The sequence below is a fragment of the Grampus griseus genome (assembly GCF_964374135.1).
Source record: "Grampus griseus genome assembly, chromosome: 7".
Lineage (NCBI taxonomy): Eukaryota > Metazoa > Chordata > Mammalia > Artiodactyla > Delphinidae > Grampus > Grampus griseus.
In genome coordinates, this window is record NC_139001.1 from 47,049,145 (window position 1) to 47,075,319 (window position 26,175).

General features: G+C 37.2%; 1 protein-coding gene across 1 annotated transcript; it reads right to left on the bottom strand.

The window, feature by feature from the left end:
- Positions 1-1,278: 1,278 nt before the first annotated feature.
- On the bottom strand, positions 1,279-22,051 carry ZC3H15 (zinc finger CCCH-type containing 15). The gene is made up of 10 exons (XM_082658594.1): positions 21,811-22,051; positions 13,768-13,869; positions 9,143-9,254; positions 8,335-8,487; positions 7,794-7,885; positions 6,515-6,697; positions 5,060-5,206; positions 4,793-4,894; positions 3,921-4,044; positions 1,279-2,091 (listed from the first exon to the last, which is right to left on the bottom strand). The coding sequence occupies exons 1-10, from the start codon at positions 21,883-21,885 to the stop codon at positions 1,901-1,903; spliced, it is 1,281 nt and encodes a 426-aa protein (XP_082514720.1). The 5' UTR covers positions 21,886-22,051; the 3' UTR covers positions 1,279-1,900.
- Positions 22,052-26,175: the final 4,124 nt, after the last annotated feature.

Consider the following 26,175-nt stretch of genomic DNA (forward strand, 5'->3'; position numbering starts at 1 on the left):
CAAAAAAATTCGTGTACTTGCTTTATTGCAATACTTTGCTGTACTCTGGTGGTCTGAATCAAACCCTCAATATCTCTGAGGTATGCCTGTATATGTTACTTTAGAAGCAAATTTAATTTTGCATTTTGATTTTTTCAGATTTAAATGCTTTTTTGCGTTCTCTGAGCATATATTGTTTTTCTAATGAAAGACACTTATAGGCTAGATGAAGAATTGTGGGTTTCAAAAATTACTTCCACAATGTAGCATTTTCCTTTTAACTCACTGATTAAAGAAAATTTGGTTTTCAAAATCACATGCTTACTGTAAGGTAGTCATACTTTAAACTGAAAATGTTTCATTATTAAATCAAGCATAAGTAACATTTAAAACTTTTTAATAAAAACAATGAAAAAATCTTTCATAGAAAGTATTTAAGTATAATTCCACGGTAGATGGGAAACTTGGCTCATGACATTCTACATTTTAAAAATGTCAATTATGTTATAGTACTGAACAGCCAGGAACTCAATTTCTTTACCAACTTTGATGTTATCATTTGACAAAATTTACAGTCACGTTTTCTTAGGTTTTACAATTCAGAAGCACTTTAACTTCTCTATGCAGATGAAGAAACTAAGGTTCAGAGATTTAAAAATCATATAATTTATCTGAGGCAGAAATTAATTAGGGCCCAGGTCACCTGACCTTTTAGTGCTATTATCTTAAAATCCACTTATATTTGCAAATAACAAAAGAAGCACTGTATTAATATTTGAAAATATACTTACATAAAAATGATAAAAAGGTATAACTAGTATTAAATGTTACTGGCAAATTATGTCCATTTTAAATGTATCACCCTAATTTTTCAGGGGATCTCAATGTCAAAGGCCCCCAGCCCAGTTTTCTTGTGGATTTGTTTACACTCTCTCAAACAGAGTAATCAAACTTTATCAGGTACTATTATAACACCATGGATCTCCACAATGATGCTTTAGTAGTATCTAGTTCAACTGTAGATGATACTTAATTAGGTTGATGATCCTCAATTCAGTAATTACCCTTTCATATAACATCACCTATGGTCTCATTCTGAGGCTAAGTATTGGTGTTACTAAGCTCATAGTAGGGCTATCAGCACTCTACACAGTCCTATAATCAGTATTAAGAGACCCCTTTAGGTGTCTGTGCCTTCTGTGATAGTTAACTCTAACAGATATTTAGTTAAAATTCTCAAGCTAGAAATGGTAAGAAAACTTTCACAGAAAAATCTTAAAAAAAAAAAAAGGCCCATACTTGGATTTTAATGTATCACGGTCTTTATTTACAACTTCATTGGCAAAAAAGAAAAGGAATAGTTTAAAACAGTTTAACACAGGGCACTGCAGCTGATCCTGGCAGATTAATGAAGTTTCATTTTAAATGTCCATCTAATTGTCCAAAGATATACAATACTGAATCTGCATATGCAGTTTCCTTTATGAAGTACAGGCTCATATCTCAGGCAGTCTTTTAAACATATAAATACAAAGGAAATAAAATCACTCATTAAAAACTGCATTAAATGAAGGGTAATTTACACTTATGTTGTCCTTGTAATAACGCATGCCCACTGAAAATCAAAAGCTGGAAAAGCAGTTACACTTCCTACTTGAGTGGACAGTTACAACAATCAATCATTTTCTGCAATGACCATTATATTTTTAACTTATCATGAACTACTCTGAACTTACTATGAGATGTAGCCAAAGTCAGAAGACAAGATGTAGGGAGAATATTCCTTTTTTGGAGAGTAAGCCCTCCAGAATCAGCATGGGAAACAAACATCCTGTTGAAGAATTCTAGGTGGAAAAAAATTAATGTAGTCAATTTCAACTCATGCTGAGCTGACTTAATTTTTTCACTGACTTCTTTGGTGTCATTCTTCTAAATCAAGTGTGTTTAATTCTTCTTCTAGTTCATCCAAATCTTCCCCAGTAAAAAGATTTTCATCAACAGGAACAGCATCGATGACTCCATTTTCCTGTCCCTCCCCTTCGTTGTCCTCTTCCAAATCACTTCTTTCACCATTTTCAGCCCTACCTCCAGAAGCTTCACTTAATTTGTTTTCTAAAAATAAAAATTGAAATCAGTAAGGCCTAGAAAAAGAAAACACTAGTCCATTAGCAACGGACAGTCACAGACTGATACACTTCTTTTCCTTTTTCCATGAAAGCCTTCCCTAAGATTATTCCAACAAGAACTGCTCTTTTTCTGAGCTTATTTGTATCAATTATCTATACCTACTATAACATATGTCTTTCACTGTAGACATCTGACTGCTTAACGGTTCATACATTTGAGGTCAAGATTTATCTTATACAACCTTGTGTCCTCTACATGACCCAACAATTAGGTTTTTAAACAGTCAACTTCCACATATTTTGTTTGAATAAATGATTATGGAATAAAAAAAACATTTATGATATAAGCAGCTACTTAGCTTTTGGTTTTACAAATAGCAGTTAAGTCACACTAGTTGTAATGCTGTAAATGAGTGTGAATGCAGAAATATTTCATCTTGTCATCAAACTGTGGGGAAAAAAAACAACAACCCTGGGGCTATGGAGCTACTTTTCCTTTCAGGCTATAATTATATGACTGAGAAAACAAAAATGCTGCCTTTTCTTGTTCAATGACATCAATACTGAACACACAGAATTTTTAATAGCCTAATTTAAAGTTATTTCAAACATCTTTGATGACAAATTCTTGGGAATTATAACCTCTGAGGTACTTGCAATTGTGCCTATTGTCACCAAAGCCCTACTTTTCAAAGGAGCAAATCAGTCTGCAGATTGGCATTAAGACAGTAGTCTGACAGCATTCTCAAATCTCAGGAGAACAGGCCAGTTTTTCAAGTTATAACTTTTATTCCTTTATTGTAAAAACAACGTTTAGCTTTTTTTCCCTCAACTTTTGCCTTGATCAGTAGTCTACCTTTTTCTCTCACAGCAACCATGCCAAACTTTTACTTTTTTCTTCAAATCCTCACTCAAGGCACAATTAGATGTAAATTGTATCAGCAATCCTTATTTCCAAATACACCTAGCCAGCCTCTCCTCCATTCTCACTCTTAACTGAACTCATTATTTATACTTCCAGATCTTGCTTCTATACCTGATATTGTTTCATTTTTAATTTTTCATTCTTTCCCAGATCCTTTCTCTCTGGCCAACAGATATATTTAGATTTCCCATATCCTAAAATGAAATGACATCCTGACCATGTCTCCCCCTCAAAGTTCTTAAGAGTGAGTGATCTGTAGTCATTTTTTTCTCCTCATTCCTCATACCACTGCAGTCCCAATGAAAACTGTGTACCCTATTCCTACAACTCCTTCCCTAATCACAATTAAGGAATTATTTCTAATTCTCATCCTACTTAATCTTCCTGAAATTCTTCTTAATTTTTCTCTGTCCTTCTCAGTGTCTTTCCCAAGCTTTTTTCTCTTTTGACTACTCTAAAACATTGATATTTTCTGCAGTCTGTTCTAGAATGTTTTCATCATATGTATTGTGCCTGGGTGTGTTCATTCACTCTCAGCTACCAATGCAGATGACTTTCAAACCTTTTCCTCCTGGTAATGTCTACACAGTACCCTAGACAACGCCACTTTTAATAACCAAAATATCTCATAGTCATGAGGTCCTGAAATGAACTCATTAGTTACATCTCGAAACTCATTTTGTCCCCTTCTAGTTTGTTAATGGCTTCAATATCCAACCAGCCACCCATTTCCACAGCCTCCACTGTTTACTACTTTTATATACGGCCAAATCACATGTTTATATGTTACCAGTCAGATACCTGCAGGCATCTAAGTTTGCCAAGCCTGGCCTAACCCCCTTTAGACAGTTTCTGAATTCTCAGAATTACACAAAAGTCAGCATACTTACCATCCTTTTCTGAAGTATATGTGCTGAATCTTTCAAGACTGGCTACAGTAATACCTGTCTCATCTACATCTCTTGGGATGTACAGGCTTAAATCTATGTCATTTATGCTCACTGAATCATCAACCTTTAAAAACACATAGAAAAGAAAGTGTTACTAATAAGTTTTCATAAATTACTTGCCTTTTACCTCTGACATTTATCTTAATGAAATAAAATTATTAATAATGCCAAATGAAAACAAATGACTATTGCCAAAATTCACTTTTCTAAACTTCTTGAAAAAGGAATAGCAATGCCATACTTGAAGCTTCTTCCTCTGACATCATATTTTTACATATATATTTCCATCTTTCAACTCAAAGGCAGAAGTCAGAATTTTATGATAACCATATGAAAAATGAAAAGCTATTTGCTAATACTAAGTCTCTGTATCACCAAATAATTCTGCTGCTGTCTCCTGTTCCCTTCTCTGTACTTTTTAGTGTCTGTCTCATGATTTTTTTTGTTTAGTATAAAATATTAAACAAAACGCTTTTTTCTTTTAGAGGGAGAAAACAACATATTTTACAGCTAATACACATAAGCATTTAACTATATATTAGGCACTAACCTAAGTTCTATAAAGAACTGTAAATAAACATAAACTTATAAACTCATTTAATTCTCACAAGTACTCTGTGATGTAGGGATTATCTTTATGTTCGTATTACAGATGGGGGTGGAGGCCTAGCGTGTAACTAATTTCCCAGGTTAGAGTCAGGATGTGAACCAAGGCCCCGAAGTTGGTACTCTTAACTATACTGCTCTACTGTCACTCTCTACTGCTTCTCTCAATCAACATGAGAAGATGAGGTGACAACGCTTCCTCTTACCTCATCACCACCTGTTCCCTGGGTATAATGGGTATCATCTGCTTCTTCATCATCATCATCAACCAATTCAGGACGAAATTCAAACACCTCACGACCACTGATCTATTCAAATACACACATATATCAACTCAGGACAAAATTCAAACATTTCTTGGTCACTGATTTTAGACATACACATAATTAAATAAGGATAAAATCTTGCATAATACAGAAATTATAAAATGGAAGAAAGAATAGAGAATCTATTTGGGTGAGTCTGGGACATACCACTAATGCTTTCCCTGCTTTGAAGTCTGCTTTCCTTCTTTCCATATCTTGCTCAAGTTTATCAATCTTTTCTTGTCTTTTTCTTTTCTTCCATGCAAGAAAAGATTCTAGAGTGATTTTGGTAACATTTGGACCTAGGGCAGAACGCTGCAAAGATAAAAAAGTTAATTTTCTCCCCCTAAAGTCATCTATGATACTATGATCTAACAGTTTTCTCCTACTTCAATTAAGCCCTTGCCTATGACTGTTATGAAGACATTAAACTTAGAATAAACTGATTTATTTTCACTTTACATGGCAAGGAGCAAAATGCATGTCCAGAGATACAAACATTTCTAAACATTATAAAATATATTATCCTGAGCTAGATGTCTTTTCAAAATTGAAGATGAGTAAAACTCGTCACAAGAAATAGTTTTAAAATAAGTCAATTGCTGAAAACAATAAATACGAAAAGCACCATGACAATATCCAAGTTTCATTTGTGATCCTCAAGAGATGAGAAAACAAACTAAGCAAAAGGCACCATCTGCTTTCCTCAGGGCCAATAATCAAATAATAAATATACAGAAAAATAATACTTGCTGAACATCTGCCAGGTATTCAATGTTAAATACTTCATACACATATGCTAACACATCCATCTCCACAAATAAGCAAACAGAGGGTGATGGAAAATTTACCAAAGGTTATTAGCTAATATGTGGCAGAACCAGGATACAAATAGTAATCTCAAATATATCTGACTCCAAAGTCTACATTTTCTATCACAGTATATTGCCTATGTGAGACACCAAACAGTATGTCCTTTTAAGAACAAATGTATATAATCTCAACATTAGACATGTACACAACACATTTAGATTACCCAAGACAAGGCAAAATGGATACAGTCTGAAGCATACAACCCTAAATCTAGTATTTCCAATAATCTCAACATTTTTCATGTCAAGGCCAAGAGCCTATCTGCTAACTCAGTAACCCTATCTGCTAGCTCAAGAATAAAACTCTTGTGCTGAGCCAGAGATGAGCAGCTGAAGAGTCTTTGAGTCCAGGAATGATGATAAAACATATAGCTGAAAAACTGTAGTGGAGTTGTCTGCTTCCACACATGTTAAAAACTACTAAATAATTAGTAAAATGACAAAAAATAAAGACACCAAGGAAAATATCTAAAACTTCAAGTTCAATCACTCTGAATACTGACTAAGCATTTTCACAAACTGATATACCAGTATATCAATCTTATGGAAACAGTTTATTTGATAAGCCAGCAGCTAGTACTTAAAAAAATATTTCATAATCCTAAAATTAATGTCATGCTTGGCTAATCATTATGGCTAGGCTTACATTTCCTTTTCATAACAACATGCTATTGCCCCCAAGTGGTAAATATTAGAATTTCACAATAAATACTGCTTTAGTGTTTTATGGTAGGAAAAAGATACTAGTTACCTCTCTTTCAATTAGATCTTCTAATGAAATTTCATCTTCTTTTTCTTCTTTCTTTTTATCTTTTTTCAAGACGAACCCAGGAGGAAGTGCATGACGATACATGCAAATATCACCCCCTCCAGGGCATACCCAAAACCAGCCATATTTGTTGTTTTCAATAGCTTCAAGGAAATGCTTGCACACCTACAAAGACAATATTCACAAGCAGTGGCTCAGTGTGGTCCATTTCCAAGGTAAATGCTTAGGTATATGGAACAAGTACACTCAATTCACATCTTTTTTAGGCTAACCACTTACGTACAGAGCACCTTGCGTGCAGAAATGTAAATATAAATTAATCTTAAAATACTTAATACAATGGTAAATTCCCTTTAGAGAGGATCTGTATAAAATTTCTATTTTTGACATTGCTCTAAACTGAATTATACAAAAAAGATTTGCTGCCATTTAGGCTTTGTAAATGTAATCCAAAAGTCTGGTTTTCAAATATGAGAAAATAAAAATGGTTACAAAAAAATAAAAACCAATAACTTTGTTTTGATTTGATCTTTCCTAAAAACTAATCACATGCGTAAAGATACTAACACTATTTGAATTACCTGAAATTATAGGCAATTTCTTACATCTAAGAAAGGAGCAAGGCACAAAAGAAACACAAAGGATAGTGACCCTTTAAAACATGAATGGGTGCAAGATGCAACTGTACTGAAGCCTTAGGTAAACACGCTTTACAAACAAGAAGGAAAAATTAACTAATAAGTGTCATTTTTTTCCTGAAAAAATACAATAGAAGTAAGTAAAAACAATACTTAGAATTTTTCTAACACGGCAAGGTTTTTCATGGTAACTATACTACAGAATAAAAATTCATTTTGCAATTCATATGCAACAATATTTTCACCCTTGTGATTTATTAATGTCTCCCTACCATTAAAACAGAATATGTTATGAATTAAGTGGGTTAATTTAATAGTTCTACCTCCATTCATTTTGCACAAAAAAATAAAGAATTCTACATGTTTGAGAAAGTAAAACCACCTCAGAAAACGGCATTTGAAGGACTTCAGTCACATGGTTTTCAAGTCACTTCTAAACCAGAAACAAATTTTGTATAACTTACACCTGTAAATTCCAAAAACAAAGCTTGATTCACCTAATCTTTATGAAAAGAGGCAATAACTTAAAGAATAATCCAGTAGAAAACAGCAGCAAATACCTTGCCACTTAATTCTCCCTAATGATAAATACCACAGCAACTCAATTCAAGAAAAGGACATACTATTTGAGTTTTTGGTTTTTTCTTTTCCGCCTCACCGTGCTTCTTGTTCACTACTTCTTCCAGTTTTTTCTCATCCCAATTATCCATAGTATCTAAATAAAAAGAGATATGGAGACTAAATACTGTAATTTTATCTACTGTCCCCAAAACACACTGCATATATCCTTACACAGGAAAGTTCTATTTTAAGACTCAAAACCAAACACATTTCCTTTAAAACACCAAAGGTAGGAATAACACTGTTGTGAGATTATCCACTAAAATCTAAGTACTTTAGGCAAATGAGAAAGTAGTACTGGAAGAATGGGTAAGAGACAAATACAAAATAATCCACTGTTTTTTAAACATCTTCATTTACTTAATCAAAGGGCATAATATGGTAAATTCAGATTTTATGAAAAACAACAACACACAACTATTCTTTAGGACAAACACAGTCCTACTAAGACTGAAATAGTCTTCAAGTTATTAAATATCTTATTGACAACAAACCAAAAGTAATATACATTTATTTTTAAGAGAATATCTTAAAAAAAAATACCTTTTTCAAGCTCTTCATCTCTTGCATCAATGTAAACACTTCGTTTTTCACATTTTCTCTCCAGAGTCAAGTCATGAGAGAACTTACATTTATCTCCTTTAGTACACTGTCCTTGCTTGAAGAATGCACATACCACGGATTTGGGATCTGCACCTATGTCAAATAGCATATGGTATTTGTACTATACTCTGCCAGATCACAAAGTAGAGCTTCTATCTGAGATATAATTACTTTTGGTTAACTTGTTATTTTCTACTACTGGTGTGAGAGGAAATGCCATATATAAATGAACAATAAGACATTTCTTCTAAGTTCTTTCTATAGCATTTTATATCTATTTTTGTTTCCTTTTTTCTTACCAAAAAGAAAGAGAGCAGGGGTGAGAAACCAAGCAAACACATAGGTTATTCTATCATCACTTGTCTAGTTAGCGTCAATGAGGCAGGAGGCAAAAGAGAAATATAAATGCAGGTATACTACCAACAGTTTGGGATTTACAGTTTTTACAACCATAGGTTTGCTTTGCCCACTACCAAAGATTGGATATTATAAATCAACTAGCAGACTGCCCCAAATCCTTAATTTTCCCTTAAGTGAGGGGCTAATGGCTGGTCTTACAGTTGTATGACACAGCTATGCACATGTATAAAGGAAACATAAGAAAGTCACTGACAAAGATAACTTTGACAAAGGGAGTATTATTTTCATAGCATACACAACTGGCTTATAATCTGAAGAAAACATAGTAAGAGTGTTAAAATATGAATTACATTTGATAAAAATAACGTTTCTGAAATTTAAAGTTTACCTTTACTTATTTTTTGAGCAGCAACTACAGGTTTGAACAACTCATTTAGCTCTTGCAATTCTTTCTTCTTGTCATCTTTCTTCAACTTCTTTTCAGCTTCACTTTGTGCTACCTATAATATTCCCAGGTATAAAATGTAAATTTGATTTCATATAATGAATTGTTTTTACTATATAGTAATATACAATATCACTGACATAAAGACAAGTGCATATTACATGTATATAGTTCTTACTTCTTAATATCAGTGTTACAATGGCCTTCCAGTATATATTAAATGGTGTGGGTAAACTATTAAATGAAATTGCTAAATTTTGTAGCAGCTGACTTTTACCAAAAAAACTCTATAAATGGTACCATGCCAAGTTAAAAGCATATTCAAAAGCTTATAGCAATAGTATTTATTAAGCATATGCTACATGCCCAGCATTTTTAGCAAATGGTTCTCACCTGGGAATTTCTTCTGTGACAACAACCCAGAAACAAGTAGGTGCATTTTGAAGATTAGAGATACAAACATCCTGAAATGCACAGTCCCACACAATAAAGAATTGTACCAACCCAAATACCTATAAGTACCCTTGTGGAAAAACACTGGGCTAGGTCAATGGGGGAGATCAAACAAAACAAAACAAAACATGACATATGACATAATTCCAGGCACACAATTTACATACCTAATATGATTAGAGGATTCATCCAAACATTTACATGTCAGGTCCTATGTTAGATGACAGGGAATACAAAGATGAAAAGACAAAGATGCTTATTTAAAGAAGCTCGGAATCTAGTGGGAAGACAGACATGTCAACAACTATAATATAATACATGGTGCTCTGGGAACAAAGAATGCCAATATGCCTAAGAAAATTAGACTGAGCTAATACTTTACGGATGAATTCTTTTGATGGGCAAGAAATGCAGAGAGTGTCAGTCAGTGCAAAGATATGAAAAAGGTATGAGAGACATCAATGAGAAATTTGGACTGTATCAACAGGTGACAGGATAAGACTCAAGAGTTTAAAGTAAGCCAGTGATACAATCAGATTGTAGTTTATAAAGATCACAACTTTGCGAAGGGTGGACTAGAAGGAGCCCAAAAATGAAGGCAATAAAAATTAGGAAGCTAATGAAATTGCTGTATGCAAGAAAGCACAAGAGTTTTAATTTAAATAGGCATTAGTAGCAAGGATGGAGGAAAGGGGAAGGAGAGCTCTTAAGGAGGTAGAACTGTTAAGACTAAGTGACTGGACATGAAGTATAAGGGAGAGGGAGGAGGCTAGGATTATCATTTGCATGGTTAGTGCTGTTAAACAAGACAGGGAATATAGGAGGAACAGGTTTCAGGGCAGGAGGTGGGGATGAGCTCAGTTTTAGACATACTGAGTATGAGATGCTTACAGGGCATCTAGGTGGAGCTATTTAAAAGGCAGCTGGACATGGATCTTGATTCCCGGAGAGAACGTCTGCTTTGAGATAAAGATTTTAGAAATAGCTGCTTACAAATAAGTAAACTTTGGGTGTGTATCAGATTACGCAAGGACAGCATAAAAAAGTGGTAAGAGCAGAGAACAGCTCCCTGAAGAATACCAATATTAAACAAGCCAACAGAACCTAAAAAGCCTGTTAAAGGAACAAAGAAACATCAAAGAAACAGAAATCCAGGACAAAGATGTATTAAAGGAAGAGGAAATTTTAGAGAAAGATTGGCCAAATACTATAATAGGGTTAAAGGCATTCTAAATCCTGACTTTGACCCTGTGGGTCGGATGTGTTTAAACAGAAAAATGGGAGAAGTTTTCTAAAAAGAAAACATTTAAGTCACTTTATTTTTAATAAAAAGTATTCTTTGCTCATTAGGCCCATCTCAGACATTTGTGGGACCCCAAGCAAGAGTTCAGTGGATGCCTACAAATCATTTTTGTAAATATTTATAAATTAGAAATCAAACTAATGTTAAATAAAGTATGGTTTGTACCTAGTATGGTTTGTACCCCTACTTGACAAACATACCTTGTGACCTGGAAGGACAGTTTCAAATTTAAAACGCTTAGGCTCCATGGAGTTCCACACTGGAGCATGGCAGTAAAGTGAGAGTCAACCCCTGGCTCCTCCGCTTCCCACCCTGAGTTTCATCCCACCACATTTGTGCAGGGAGAAAGAAGGTGCAGAGGAGAACATGGAATGGATCAAGGCTCTGTCCACACTCCTAGCACATATCCTGCCTTTGACTACTTCAGGCATATTGGCAGTGTAGTATACCCTAAGATGGACTTGGGGTAACTGACCTTTGCAGGCCCTGAGCTGGTGTGGGGAGAGGTACATCTGGAGGAGACACAGAGTAGGGTCATCCTCGGCATCACAGGGTTTAGGGTGAGGCATCTCTTGCTTGGCTCCAACAGCAAGACTGCTGCTCATTTCCAATGTTACGTATGGTGTTTAGATAACTCAAGCTCACAGATAAAAGGTCAGGTACCCAAGAAATTATCAAAAATATATTACTAAATGTACTATCAAGCCTAACAACCAAAACACATTTTATGGCTTTCTCAGGTCTATAAAATTTGAATACCAGTCAATATACTTCCCACTAGAAGAAAAAACAGGGGGGAGGGAACATGTTTGAAATGAATTCTTATATTATGCCAGATGATTTACATTATCTTCTCTTTTAGTTAAACCACAGAAACTCTACAAGGGTAACTGCCCCCCTTATACTATACTACAAATTAAAGACCAGTGTCACTAAATAATTTAAGATCATGTAACAAATAAGATAGGCGGATGCATACTCAAGTTGATCTGATTCCAAGGCCTGAGCATGCATTTTTATGAAACCAAGCTATTAAGTCAGCAGTGTGGAAGATCAAGCTTTTGGCTTTAGAGTCAAACTGTGTAAGAGAAACAAAAGTGTTGGAGGCACTAATTTGTAGACAGCATCAGTGACAGAGGTTAACCATCTCACAAATATATATTATATTCTGATATTTTCAGATGGAAAAAAAAAGTGTTTCCAAAAGTTGAGGAAAAGGAGATAGGGTGGTGAAAAAAGTACTTTTTAAAATAAAGGTCCATGTCTGTAAAATCCTGAACTCAATAAAGTGAAAGATCTATATAAAATGAAGAATTGAGAATACAGAGATGTGAAGAAAATGGAGCTAAATTTTTTTGAATAAAATGGTAAAACTGATGAATGATAAAATAATTTCAAAATTCATATGGAAAAATAAACTCCTAAGAACAGCCAGGAAAAACAGAAAAGGAGTAACATCTTGGGGGGGAAGGACTTGCCTTAATAGCTAACAGAATATGTTACTAGGTCACTATAATCAAAATCAATGTGATACTGGTTTAGGGAAAGACAATAAACAGAAAAGAAAAGAGAATCCAGAAATAGATCTGAACATACATGAGACTTTAATATATGTCAATATGGGTATTTCAATTCAGTGAGATGAACGATGCTGGTATAAGTGGCTATTCATTTGAAAAGAAATAAACTTAGTATCATACAAAATAAATTTATATGATAAAATTACAGACTGTGCAAATAAAATAATTAGAAAAAAATCGAGGAAAAACACACATAATCTCATGGCAGGGGAGACCTTTTAGCCATATAAAAGAAAAACTAGACATATCTGACAATACAAACTGTTGTACAACAAAATGTAACAGAAACATCACAAATTATCTATAATGTAGACAGAAGGTGTCTCTCATAAATTGACAATAAAAAGACAAATAACCAAAAAAGCAAAGGATTTGAATAGACAAGTCAGAGAAGTACAAACCAAATTAGCCAACAAGCTTATGAAAAGGTACTCAAACTCACTAGGAGTAAGGGAAAGAGTAAAACTGAGGTATCACTTTATACATAATCAGATTGGAAAACATTAAAAAGAGCTTTAGTACCTAAAACTCACATACTGCAAATGAAAATCTGAAGTATTACAATCTCTATGGAGAATGATCAGGCAAATTTATTAAAAATTAGAAATCCATTTCCCTTTATTTAGAAATGTGTCACCAGACAATTTATGCTACCGAAATAAAAACACAAATGCATGTAAAAACACATGTATAAGGATATTTCTTGTACAATTGTTCTTAATGTCAGAAAGCTGGAAACAAAATGATTACTTATAGTGAAATGGATGGATACTGTACATCCGCATCATAGTATGCAGCCATTAGAATAAATTAGAACTATATCAAAATGGTTTGGAGGAATATCTAAAAGGTACTGCTGAGTAACAAAGGCAAGATGCAGGAAAGTTTATAGAGTAGGATTCCATTTTGTTTTTGGTTTTGTTTTTGTTTTTTTGTGGTACGCGGGCCTCTCACTGTTGTGGCCTCTCCCGTTGCGGAGCACAGGCTCCGGACGCGCAGGCTCAGCGGCCATGGCTCACAGAGGGCCCAGCCGCTCCACAGCATGTGGGATCTTCCCGGACCGGGGCACGAACCCGTGTCCCCTGCATCAGCAGGCGGACTCTCAACCACTGCGCCACCAGGGAAGCCCTAGGATTCCATTTTGAAACACAATTACAATATCAAACATTTTTATCTGCAACGATGCTGTACTACATCCATATGAAGAAAACGAAGAAATTTAAGTTATTTACCTGACGTGGATTTTGTTGACCAAATTTAACTTGATGAGTGACAGCCTTGATAAACTTCTGTTGCTTTGCTCCTTTCTTATTCTTTAGACCAAAAGTTTTGTCCTAAATGAGAAAAATTATTGAGATATCTTAGCAATTTATATTAATTTCTTATCTATTTTTTCAGTCATGTCTAAAAATCATTCTTTCATTTACGCATTGGTAAGAAAATTATTCTTTCTTTATGCTATACACAGACATGCAAAACACTACAACGACAAGTCTAGGCAACATATGAGCTCAAAACATCACCCAGGATTCTTTAGGATTCAATACATACTTATAACTATCGTCAATAAGCTTGTTAGCCTATAATGCTTTTTCTGAATTGTGTTTTTAGAGTATCAGTATTACAGGATGTGCAGAGTTGTTACACCAGGATAATTAGTTCAACAGTCAAATAAGTTTAGGAAAATGCTTATTTAACAGGGTTTTTAATTCTCAAGCACAAGATATGTGAGAGCCTTTACCAGAGGAGATACAGTAGGCAGCAATCCCAAATCTTATTTTACCTCAGAAAACATTTTTCTCAGAGTATCCTGAGGGATTATGCACTACTGAACACATTTTAGGGAATACTGCATAAGAAGATACATTAAGTTCTGGATTGGTTTTTTTGGGTAATAGAGCTATCCTCTCAAAACAATTAAATTTATAGAAACCAAATTACTAAAATATACACTACTAGTTGTTGCTAAAAAGGAAATATTAAAATTGAAGTATTCCTAACTAAAAAGCAACAATCTAAATTTGGAATATTATTAAATAGTAATTTGGGCAAGTTATTAATACAATAGCAGCTATCACTTATGGTATGCTCATTATGTGCAAGGCACTAACAGTAGTCTTTGACTACCTATTCATATTTAGTAAGTATACAGCACAAAAACATTTAGAAAGCACTGCACAACTGTGTGTGTGTTTGGGGGCTATAGTGGGTTGAATAGGGTCCTCCCCCCAAATTCATGCCTACCCCGACCTCAGAATGTGAGAATTTATTTGGAAATAGGTCTTTGTAGCTGTAATAAATTAAGATGAAGTCACACTGGATTACCGTGAGCCCTAAATCCAATGACTGGTATCTCTATAAGAAGAGGAAAGGACACAAACAGAGAGAGAGAAGGCAATGTGAAGAAAGAGGCAGAGAGATTAGAGTGATACAGCTATCAGCCAAGGAATGCCAAGGACTGCCAGAAGCCACCAGAAACCAGGAAAAGGCAAGAAAAGGTTCTTCCCTAGAGTCTTCAGAGGGAGCACTGCCCTGCCTGCACCTGATTTCAGATTTCTAGCCTCCACATCTGTGAAAGAATAAATTTCTGTTTCAAGTCACCTGGTTTGTGGTAATTTGTTATGGCAGCCCTAAGAAACTAACACAAGAAGCTAGACTGAGTGAGCTTCACTCTAAGGTAAACGGGTGAAAAGGCTGTCAGGAAACCACCAAACACTGGTATCTGAAGTCTTTTTTCCTGTCTTTTCTGTTTCTCTGGAGAAGAATCTTCTAGCTAGGAGAGCAATAACCCTGGCTAAAGGACTGGAGAAGAGAGCAGGTGGGAGAAGGTGTCTCTTAGTTTACTACACAGACTCCTTAGTGGCCCTTTTCAGGCTCATATTTTAACCATGCTCCCCACATCCTTTGTGCCTAGTTACAGAAGCAGAGAGGCCTCCTGATTTATCCCCTCCACCCCCTTTCTGGCGAGAGGAATAGGTAAGAGCTATCAGCTACTTCTATACTTTTAACACCCAGTTTTCAGTCACTCGCCTTCTGCATTACCTAGTACCTCCCACTGTCAAGCTTTTGCAGACTTCTTCAGAGCAAACCCACCTGCTTCTCAATCGCACACTCCTAGGTGGGCCCTCAGGCCCAACTGCTCTGCTCTACTAAGCCAGTTAACCAACTCATCCATCTACTATCAATCTTCATATGCTGAGGTTCAAAAGTACAACACCATCTACATATGTCTCATCAGAGAACAGCGTTTCTGGGGTTCAACTCATGCCCCACATGTAACTACAGATGAGAAGCAAACTGCGAATAAACAAGGCCAAACGGCAAGGTAGATACTGATATATGAAAACTTAGGAAAGAAAAAAGTCCTCTAAGGGGATGTGGCCAGCTAGAGAAGAAAGTACTCATGACAACAGCTTCTGGTAGAGGTATATAAGCTCCAGATTCCAGGAGAAAAAGTTTTTCAGGTTTAATTACACTGCTTTAGCACATAATTAACCAGTCTAAAGAGAATGAATGAGTTGTGTCTTGGAAGTCTCTAATTAGGTTAGAACTTGGAAATTGTTATTTTTTTCCAGAGATAAGGGATACTTATTTACCTAGTATTCACTAAACATAAACTTCTGAATATATACTTTATTGAATCCTCTTAACAATCATATGATATACTATTACCTCATTCTGTAAATGTTGATACTGAAACTCAGAAATCTTCAACAATTCTTTTGAAGTAACACTGCTAATAAGGGGCAGGCTGTACAATGTAATGATTCAAGAGTATAAGCTCTGGAGTCAGACTGGCCAAATTCTAATCCCAAACAGGACTGGGCAAATTACCTTCTTTGTCAGTTTTCTTATTTGTAAAGTGGGTCTCACTCTAACCTCTTAGGGTTACTACAAAGAGGTGGAACACAGTGGTTAACATCAAGGACTCTGGAGCCAGAATCCTGACTCTGCCACTTGCCGGCTTAATAACCTTGGGCCAGTTATTTAACCTGTTTCTGTTTCCTCAACTGCAAAAAGGTACTTATCTCAGTGAGAGAATTAAAGGAGCTGTGTAAATTTATCACTTGTAGATGGCTTGTTTCTTTTCCTTCCTTTCCCTAAAACACTGAGAACTGTGTCTGGCCCAGGTATATCTGACTCCAAGCAAAGTCCTTGTTCTTTCCACCAGGAAAAACTACTTCCCAGAGAAACTAGTTAGGTTATTGGATCGGTTGGTACACAACGTTTTCTGAATATTACACTGTGGACCTGGGATACTAACAGTACCTCTTGAAAATAGGATAGTTTGAAATTCAGAATACTTCCAAAAGGCTTCCTTTCCCTTTTTCTTGAGTTCAGGACAGACCTTACCTACAGATTAACCTGGATTTAGGGTCAGGGGATATGAGATGGGAAGACTGGAGGTTATACTCAACCCCAAATCATGGTTAAAATAAAACTAGGGAAACAGTGGTCCTCATTAAGTGATAAGGAAGGAACAGTGTGTGTTTCAGACTTGGGAAATTAAATACGAAGGAGTTTAGAGAACAGGCAGTAATTCTAAGAAAAGGATGACTCCCAGAGGTTCCAAAAGCCTTAACACTCAGTGAACTCCAGACTTCACTTAAAACTGACAGTTTCTCCCCCGTCCACTCTTCAGTAATCCTGCTTCTTTTACAGGACAGCCTCTACTCCTTAAATAAGATGTCTGAATAAAGGAAGGGGGCAGGAGTGCAGGTCAATAATGAATAGTACTCCAAGATAACTGGAGTCCTCCTTTTGGGACACTAGTATAAACAAAGGCCAGCACTGTTTTACCTCATTAGTTTGTTCCCCAAATGCACTCCAGTATACTTTTGTTGTCTATCCACGCAATGGATATTCTGCAGCTGGTTAATATAGATTCAAGTAATCAACAGCTGACCTTAGCTGAAGTTTTTCACTGGCAACGAGAATCATTTCTTTCTCCATCCTTCACATACCTGGATCCTATCCCTATAGGTCTCCATTACTACCTCCTTGCTGCTACAAGGCCTTAGCTGGACATCCTTTATTTGCTTGCCCTAAACCCAGATTATCCCCCCGTTTCCATTAACAAACCTTCCATTTCCCAAAGCTGACTTCAGTTTATTAAATTTCATCCAAAGAAAGCAAATAGTGCATGCCATTTGAGACAACAGCGTGAATGTTTAACAGAACCATAACCCTTTTTTTAAATAACCCTTTTTGATATACTCATTTCGGAAAGAAAATACTTATAAATGCAAATGAATTCATGAAATTTTGGGGAGTTTAAACAGGGAAAGAAAAAAAATGAAGGCACCATAAGGAAATTATTTCAAGTGATAGAAAGTAAGCACTGCATAACAGTACAGTTCAGTCTATTTCCCCTAACTAGCTTTTTATATTAATAAATTAACAACTGCCATTAATTGAACATATACCATACGTCAGGTACTTTACATGTCATCCACTGCTCTGTAATATAGGAATTAGCTCCATTTTGCTAATGAGAAACTGAGGTTCAGATAGGTCATGTAACTTGCCTAGAACTACAGAATTTGAAATATATATATATTTATTTATTCATTCATTCATTTATTTATGGTTGTGTTGGATCTTTGTTGCCGCGCACGGACTTTCTCTAGTTGTGGCAAGCAGGAGCTACTCTTTGTTGAGGTGCACAGGTTTCTCATTGCGGTGGCTTCTCTTGTTGCAGAGCACGGGCTCTAGGCACGCGGGCTTCAGTAGTTGTGGCACGCAGGCTCAGCAGTTGTGGCTCGCAGGCTCTAAAGCACAGGCTCAGTAGTTGTGGCGCACGGGCTTAGTTACTCCGTGGCATGTGGGATCTTCCCAGACCAGGGCTCGAACCCGTTTCCCCTGCATTGGCAGGCAGATTCTTAACCACTGCCACACCAGGGAAGCCTCCAAAATTTGAAATTTTAATGTGAAATATGGGACTCAAATGCAGGTCTATCTCACCCCAAGCCAGTGCTTCTTTCATTAAATTAGGCTGTCTCTCATGCCTCTTTTTACTTCCTTTACCTGGAGTTCTCAAAAGCTACGTGTTGCTGTTGTTCTTCTATAGTGAGTGCCTATGGTGGTGGCAGTGGAAGCAACAGAGGTACAGAAGATGGGACAGGCAAGTAGTGCAACCACTTATTTTAAAATCTCTTCAAAAGTACTGCTTAAAAAGCGTATGTTCTACTTAACTGTCAATTTTTGGTAAACTTAGAATTTCGGGTCATAGTCCTATAAAAACTTTCCAAAATTAACCAGACACTTAAATAAGTATTAGCCTTTTACAGGTCAAAGTATAGACTTTAAAGAAATATTTTTTTCCACAAATATTATGGTCATAGAGATAAACAACCAGTATGAACCAGGTTCCAATTACGTTCATTATAAGTCTGTTGCAGAATATATTTTACATCGCTAAAAATAGAACTACCATATGACCCAGCAATTCCACTCCTGGGTATATATACAACCCCCCCCCAAAACACTAATTTGAAAAGATGCATGCACCCCAATGTTCATAGCAGCATCGTTTACAATTGCCAAGATATGGAAGCAATCTAAGCGTCCATCAACAGATGAATGGATAAGGAAGGTATGGTACATATACATACACACACACACAATGGAATACTACTTAGCCATTAAAAGGAATGAAATTTTGCCATGTGCAGCAACATGGGTGGACTTGGGGGGCATTATACTAAGTTAAATGAGTCAGACAGAGAAAGACAAACACTGTATGATATCACTTATATGTGCACTCTAAAAACAACAAAGTAGTGAATAAAACACAAAACAAACTACTAGATACCAGTGGAGGGGGGAATATACAGGTGGAGAAGTGGGAGGTACAAACTATTGGGTGTATATAGGCTCAAGGATGTACTGTACAACACGCAGAATACAGTCAATATTTTGTAATAACTATAAATGGAAAGTAACCTTTAGAAGTTGTATATAAAACTTAAAAAATTAAAAAACATGTAGAATTCTTAAAAATATATTTTTTACTTCATCTTAACTTTTAAAGGCTTTGGTAATAAAAATCCTTTCTAGTATTCAAAATTATGCAAATTATACAAAAATTGATAAAGTGCTGTTCTGGATGAAATCTGATTGAGGAGCTGGGAGCTAAGCCTGCTATAACTCTCCTCAACCCCTTGCAAGAGCCACTGAGATATGTTAGGGCTTTAGGTAAGTTTAAAAAAAAAAAAAAGTCACATATGATATTTAACAAAATGGAATATACTGTTTCCTAACCAGGATGAATATTCTCTATAAATCTAGTTTCACAAAAAATGATATAACTTAACCTACAACTTAAAATATTGTCATTCCTCTCTGGTGGTAGCAAAGATCTATGCAGCACACTACCATTTAAAACAAAAAACAAAAAAACACACACTCATCATATATGTTAAATGTGAGGAAAAAAGGCTTAATTTCACCATTCTGTTAGAATACTTTTGGCTAAAGAATACAGCTATTTTGCAATTTTCTTTTGTGAAGTCTTCATTAATGAAACTAAAGTCCTCTTTATCTTAAAAATAACCTTGTAACAAGATGAATGAATCCATAATATAACTACCATTTTTAGTCGATGGGATACTATAAGTAACTTTCATTTACAATTCCTTAAAACAAAAATAAATATTTATTTAAAAACAGAAACAATCATATATAGTTAAAACTTGATAATGTGTTAAGTATACTTAAATTGTCATGTAAGATTTAATTTCATGTCTATATGGGAGTTGTATTTGGCATCATGGTCTAACATGTTAATACAACCTCAGTAAAGGAAGTTAACAGGTAAAATGTCATCCCTAAAATGCTCCTGGTTTATTTACACAGTACCGAATGCCATCAGATCTCCATCCCCAGAGATCTACCTAAGTGCCAGGAGTCCAGATTGTTCAAAAAGGTATAGCAGACACAGGTGTGAAGGTGACAATCATTCTGTTTTCAAATCTCTGGTTATGCTACTCATGACAGTTCTAAATAGCACAAACTGGCAATAAGAATACAGGTTCTGTTTCAGTGTTGGAACTTGGCCAAGGCTACCAGAATTCTAAATAAGCATGTTAGTTAAACTCAACCAACAGACTAAAACTTTTGTGAAATTTGACAAAGTTCTGATTAGATTTATACAATGAAACCCTGGGGGCTTTCAATCCTATTTTTCAAGGCTATAAATACTAAATATTAAAAATAATAATCATTTATAAATAAACATCTCATTTCAAAACACGCACAACACGCATTTTGGTCGTGTTCTAATAAAAAGTTAACTATTCCACAAAAGGCTCTGCATTAATTATTCAGATATACCTCATGCAGGAAAAACGGTCATGGCTTTTCCAATTACTTCTAACGTACACGAGGAACTGTTTAATTATGAGAAGGATTAATAACAGGAATTGAGGGAAGAAATATCTTGTTGGGGACTACACTATACGTTTATGGAATCTCAAATACGGTCCACTCTCTTAAGGAAACTCATTGATACAGTCGTTGGACTACAAACATAAAACATTTGAGAACGTCAACAACGTTCCTCTGCCATTAAAGGGCAACAGGCTTAGTGCACTAAATGAATATGTATAATATATAACAAATCCAGATACGGCACTGTACACAGCTAGTGACATGAGACCTAATCTCTCTTAAAACGTCATTGGATTTAATGTAACTCAGAATCTGTGACAAGCGCCATGTACAAGACGGTGGGCTACGACATGAAAGAAACCTCCTCTCTTTATGTAACTTCAAACAGTTTAGAGATGGATCGAGACGGCCATGAAGAACTAATTTGTTGCTCTGGAAGAAGTAACCACTATTCCTAGGTGACGGGTAAAGAAACAAGGAACACAAAGGCTCGTAATGAGTCGGCCTCCCAGAAACAGTCTGGTCCGGGGCAGTTCAGCGTATTTTTTAAAACACTAGCCTAAAAACGTCTTCAATTTCGGTGACTAGTGAAGGACACAACCTTGTGTGGGCACTGGGGTAGGGGTCGTTTCGCACGCGACCCAGTGAAGGCTACCGTGTGGGCGGAGAAGCAAAGGCTGGGTGCGGGGGCGCCAGCGGCGTCACTACAGCGATGAGAGGCAGTGAGCGTCATCAGGGGGCTGGAGAAGGGGCTGTGGGCACACAGAACCAAAGGGAGGGGCACGTGGCCCCGGAAGACGCGAACAGAAGCCGGGGAGCGGGGAACCGGGAGACTTCTTTCCTGAGGACTCGCGGCGTGAGTGGGGGAGGGGGTGGGTACTCACTTCAATAATCTTCTCCTTCTTTTTCTGCTCCGCCTTTTTGCTGCCCCCGGCCTGAGCCTGTTTCTTGGGGGGCATTGCGGAGATAGGTGGCACCGGCCAGACTTAAGCGTAGCAGGACTCCCTCAGGCACTCTGGCCCCGCGACAGAAGGAGGATGGAGACGCGCGCAGCCGTTGCCGCCGCACCACACGGAAAGCTAGTCGCTCACTCGCCGCCGAAACGCGGCCTTTGCGACAGTTCGGTGCTGCGGAGCATTGTGGGTAGCGGAGGAGCGCGGAAGCGGAGGAGCGCGGAAGCGGAGGAGCGCGGAAGCGGAGGAGCGCGGAAGCGGAGGAGCGCGGAAGCGGAGGAGCGCGGAAGCGGAGGAGCGCGTGCGCTTCCGCAGCGGCCGGCCAGGATGGGGCAGGGACGGGACGTGGGAAAAATGACCGGGCGTCACACGTGATGTCACTTACGCGCCTAGCATTTTCTTGGTTGCGGCAGGCCTCATAATGGTTGGGGCGAGCGGGTTGGAACACACTGCGCTTGAGTTCTCCCTGCGCATCCTGTTCCGCTGAGGGTGTGCGACTCATGCCCATCTTCGCCTCGGGTGGAGGCTTTTTCTGCCTGCTGGATTAGTGGTCGCCTGTAGCATCCACAGCCTGGGTGATCACCGAGCAGCCGCAGCAACTCGGGGATGCTTGGAGGTTCAGGGTACCCAGTTACCTTCTTCTCGTGCCCAGATGGGGCAGGGCCGGTCGGCCGGCGAGTGCAGCGTGCTTCAGGTTACTGTGAAGGTTTACGAAGAAGTAAACTTCGAAACTTTCTGCATAAGATAATGCCAAAGAATCCCGTGTGTGTGTGTGTGTGTGTGACGTATTTTACTTCATCTGGGATCCTATCCCTGGTTGATGGGTGGACTCCCCTGTCTTTTACTTATTTACTTTCTTGTTTATCTTTTATTATTTTTGTAGTTCATGTCAGAAGACGGAAGGACCCCACCTTCTTCTCTATTCAGTATTATAATCTTTCTGATTCTTTGAGAATCTTCTCCTTTAAGACTTCCCGTGGGGGTGAAATGTATTTGCCTTGTTTCTCTTTTTAGTGCTCCCAAGGATAGCTTTGGGCCCTTTGATTTTTGAAGAATTTTATCGGTAATCATTCTTATAAAACTGATGAATTATAACTAACAAATATGGGGGCATTATAAAGAATCTAGAAACTAAATTATAGTAGTGGCCCCAGGTTCATAGGTCTTAATTCCCTTCTACGTCCGACCATTACTTTTGTTTCTGCCCCGCAGTTGTGATCCAGGCAGGAAAAAAAAGATCCTGTCTTGCCTTAAGTGGAATATATACATTTTAAAATATAGTACCTCCTCTGATAGCCCTCGTCCCTCATAGTCATTTCTTCATAGATTAGAAATAAGTCTAACTCATTGAATTCACTGTTTTCTGAGATAATTACTTGTTTGTGGTATCCAGTAGCAAATGAAAGTAGGATTAGGAATTCAATACCTTTTACTCCTTTATAATTTAAACTAAACTTCCACAAAACAAAGTTTAAAGGTGTAGTCCAGGGGTTACAAATTCAAATGCCCCAGAAAGCAGGGATATAAACATGGGTGTCAAGATGAATGAAATACACTAGGGCAGCAGTCCCCAACCCTTTTGGCACCAGGGACCGGTTTCGTGGAAGACAATTTTTCCACGGACTGGGGTCGGGTGGGGGGGGGTGGGGAGATGGTTCAGGCGGTGATGCGAGCGATGTAGAGGGATGGGGAGCGTGCTTGCCCGCCGCTCACCTCCTGCTGTGCGCCCCAGCTCCTAACAGGCCGCCGGTCCGAGGCCTGGGGGTTGGGGACCCCTGCACTAAGGAATAGTGGACCAGCGTTAAACCTGAGGTAAATGCCCACCATAAAAGAGCTCAAAAAATAAAAAAGTTAAAAAAAATGTTGGTCCTGGCTGATTGATTTGGTAGACAGGCTGTGGATTTATTGCCTTGGATGTAGTCTGTTCCCTTAACTACCTCTTTAGAAGACATCAGAATATATTACTTGGACCTGAGTCTCTAGGGAGTAGGAGATTTGGTACTGAAGAAATTATTTCTTTGCTACCCAGCAGCCAAAGGTGCTTCCTGACTATAGTTAACAATATGGTAATATAGTATTATGAATCAATTATACTTCAATTTTTAAAAAGATGCATAATAAGTTTTAGAATAAATAGTAAAAAACTCAATACTGTATTGTATACTTGAAAGTTGTTGAGAGTAGATTTTAAAAGTTTGCTCACACACGCATACACACCCCCCCCCCACACACACAGTAACTTATGTGAGGTGATGGGTGTGTTAACTAACTTGATTGTGGTAATAGTTTCACAACATATACATGTCAAATCACCATATTGTACACCTTAAGCTTACACAATATTATGTGTTAATTATATCTCGATAAATCTGGGGCGGGGGTAAGAGAAAAGAATAGAGATCCAAGATCCAAAACATACAAAACCAAAGGTCCTTCGTGTGTGTGTGTGTGTGTGTGTGTGTGTGTGTGTGTGTGTGAGAGAGAGAGAGAGAGGGGGGGGGGAGAGAGAGAGAGAGAGAGAGAGAGAGAGAGAGAGAGAGAGAGAGAGGGATAACCCATTACGTTAAAATTCCCACTTTAGAAACTAAAGGGGCAAGTTTCTCCCTTTCCCTTATCCCACAGAACCAGATTCTAGCTACATAATTTCGGGTTGGGCAGGCAGATTCTTCCTGCCACCTCCCCCCACCCCCATGTCTACGTTTTTTTATCTCAAAGGAATGAGACAAGACTCAGGAAGAGTTCTGGAGTCTTTCAGGGCATTAGAAGAATACACTTTATTACAAATCCAGGTGGTAGGTCAGTGGCAGTATCTGCTTTACACTTTAATTACATTCTTTGCTATTATCTCTTGCTCTTTAGGTTTTCCCAGCCTGATTCTCCAGGCTTCTCAAGATTCTGGATATCCTAAGTTTACCAGATTCCTTAGATTCTGTGGGCAACATTTCCTATATATATATAATATATATATATTTAATATATATATATTAAATTGGGCTTGATTTTAGTTGTTTGCACCTAAAGACTGTTACGGGATGATCTGTGCCTCCCCCCACCCTTCCAAATTCATATGTTGAAGCACTGATCTCTAGTGCCCCAGAATGTGACTGTGTTTACAGGTAAGGACTTTAGAGAGGTGATTAAATTAAAATGAGGCTTTTAGGTTGGGCTCTAATAGTGATACAATCTAACTGGTGTCCTTATAAGAAGAGGAAATTTCACACAGAAACATTAGGTATGCATGTGCACAAAGGAACTACCACCTGAAGACACAGCAAGAAAGTAGCCATCTGCAAGCCAAGGTGAGAGGCCTCAGAAGAAACCAAATCGGCTGACATTTTGATCTTGGACTTCTAGCCTGCAAAACCATAAGAATATAAACTTCTGTTGTGTAAGCCACCAAGTCTGTGATATTTTGTTATCATAGCATACTAATATACTAACTGATAAAGGACCAAACTATGCTGTGGGTGTTGTTACGGTGAGCAGAGGCAAGACTACTAGTTTATGTAAATAAATTCTTGTCATCAAGACAAGACTAATTTGACTGGCCATGTAAGTTGCTGATTTATGGATTGAGGCAGTACATATTAGAAAGTATTTTGATTTAAATATTGAGGGCTTCAAAATGCTTCTGACACGTTGGCAGTTTCCTTAAGACATTTTTTCCTCTCCCAAATAATAAACTATTACAAAAGATGTGCCATTGTTTCAGTAGCGCATGTAAAATCTCTTTTAACTTGTCAGTTTGAGTTTCAATTCTATGAACCTTCACTTCAGCCTACGCTGATGTAAAGTTTTCTTAAATGGGTGACTTACATGTGTGACTTATCTGTTTCTATTTGAAATATTTCTTGGTGCCATTATGATAAAATTATTATGGCATTTGTCAAGAAATCAAGATGTACAATTTCCAAATATTTTTTTGCTTCATTGAAGCTAAAACCATTTCTCATGATTCCCATCAATCACAGCATTTCCCTAGTACTAGCTTTCTGATGGTTTCCCATGTCCTTTTGAATTAATACAAGGGATTCCACTCTTTCCTCCACCCAGTTATGTCTGCTTTTTATCTTCTATTATTTCAGTTTATACTGCCCATTTTAGGCCAACTTTTCCTATCTCTCACACCCCACCTATCTCTCCACACCCCACCTATTACTCTCTACTGCCTTAGAGCTTTTCATAAATACAGCAGTCCCCCCTTATCCATCGGGGGTATGTATATTCCAATACCCCCAATGTATGCCTGAAACTGCAGATGGTACCAAACTCTCTATATATCATGTTTTCTTTTCC

Bases quoted from the DNA above. Each gene is read 5' to 3' on its own strand.
- ZC3H15 (XM_082658594.1), bottom strand. From the start codon at position 21,885: ATGCCCCCCAAGAAACAGGCTCAGGCCGGGGGCAGCAAAAAGGCGGAG. The intron at 9,255-13,767 runs GTAAATAACTTA...GGAATATTATAG, and splicing joins GTCAACAAAATCCACGTCAG to GTAGCACAAAGTGAAGCTGA. The intron at 2,092-3,920 runs GTAAGTATGCTG...TTTTATTTTTAG, and splicing joins ATATACTTCAGAAAAGGATG to AAAACAAATTAAGTGAAGCT.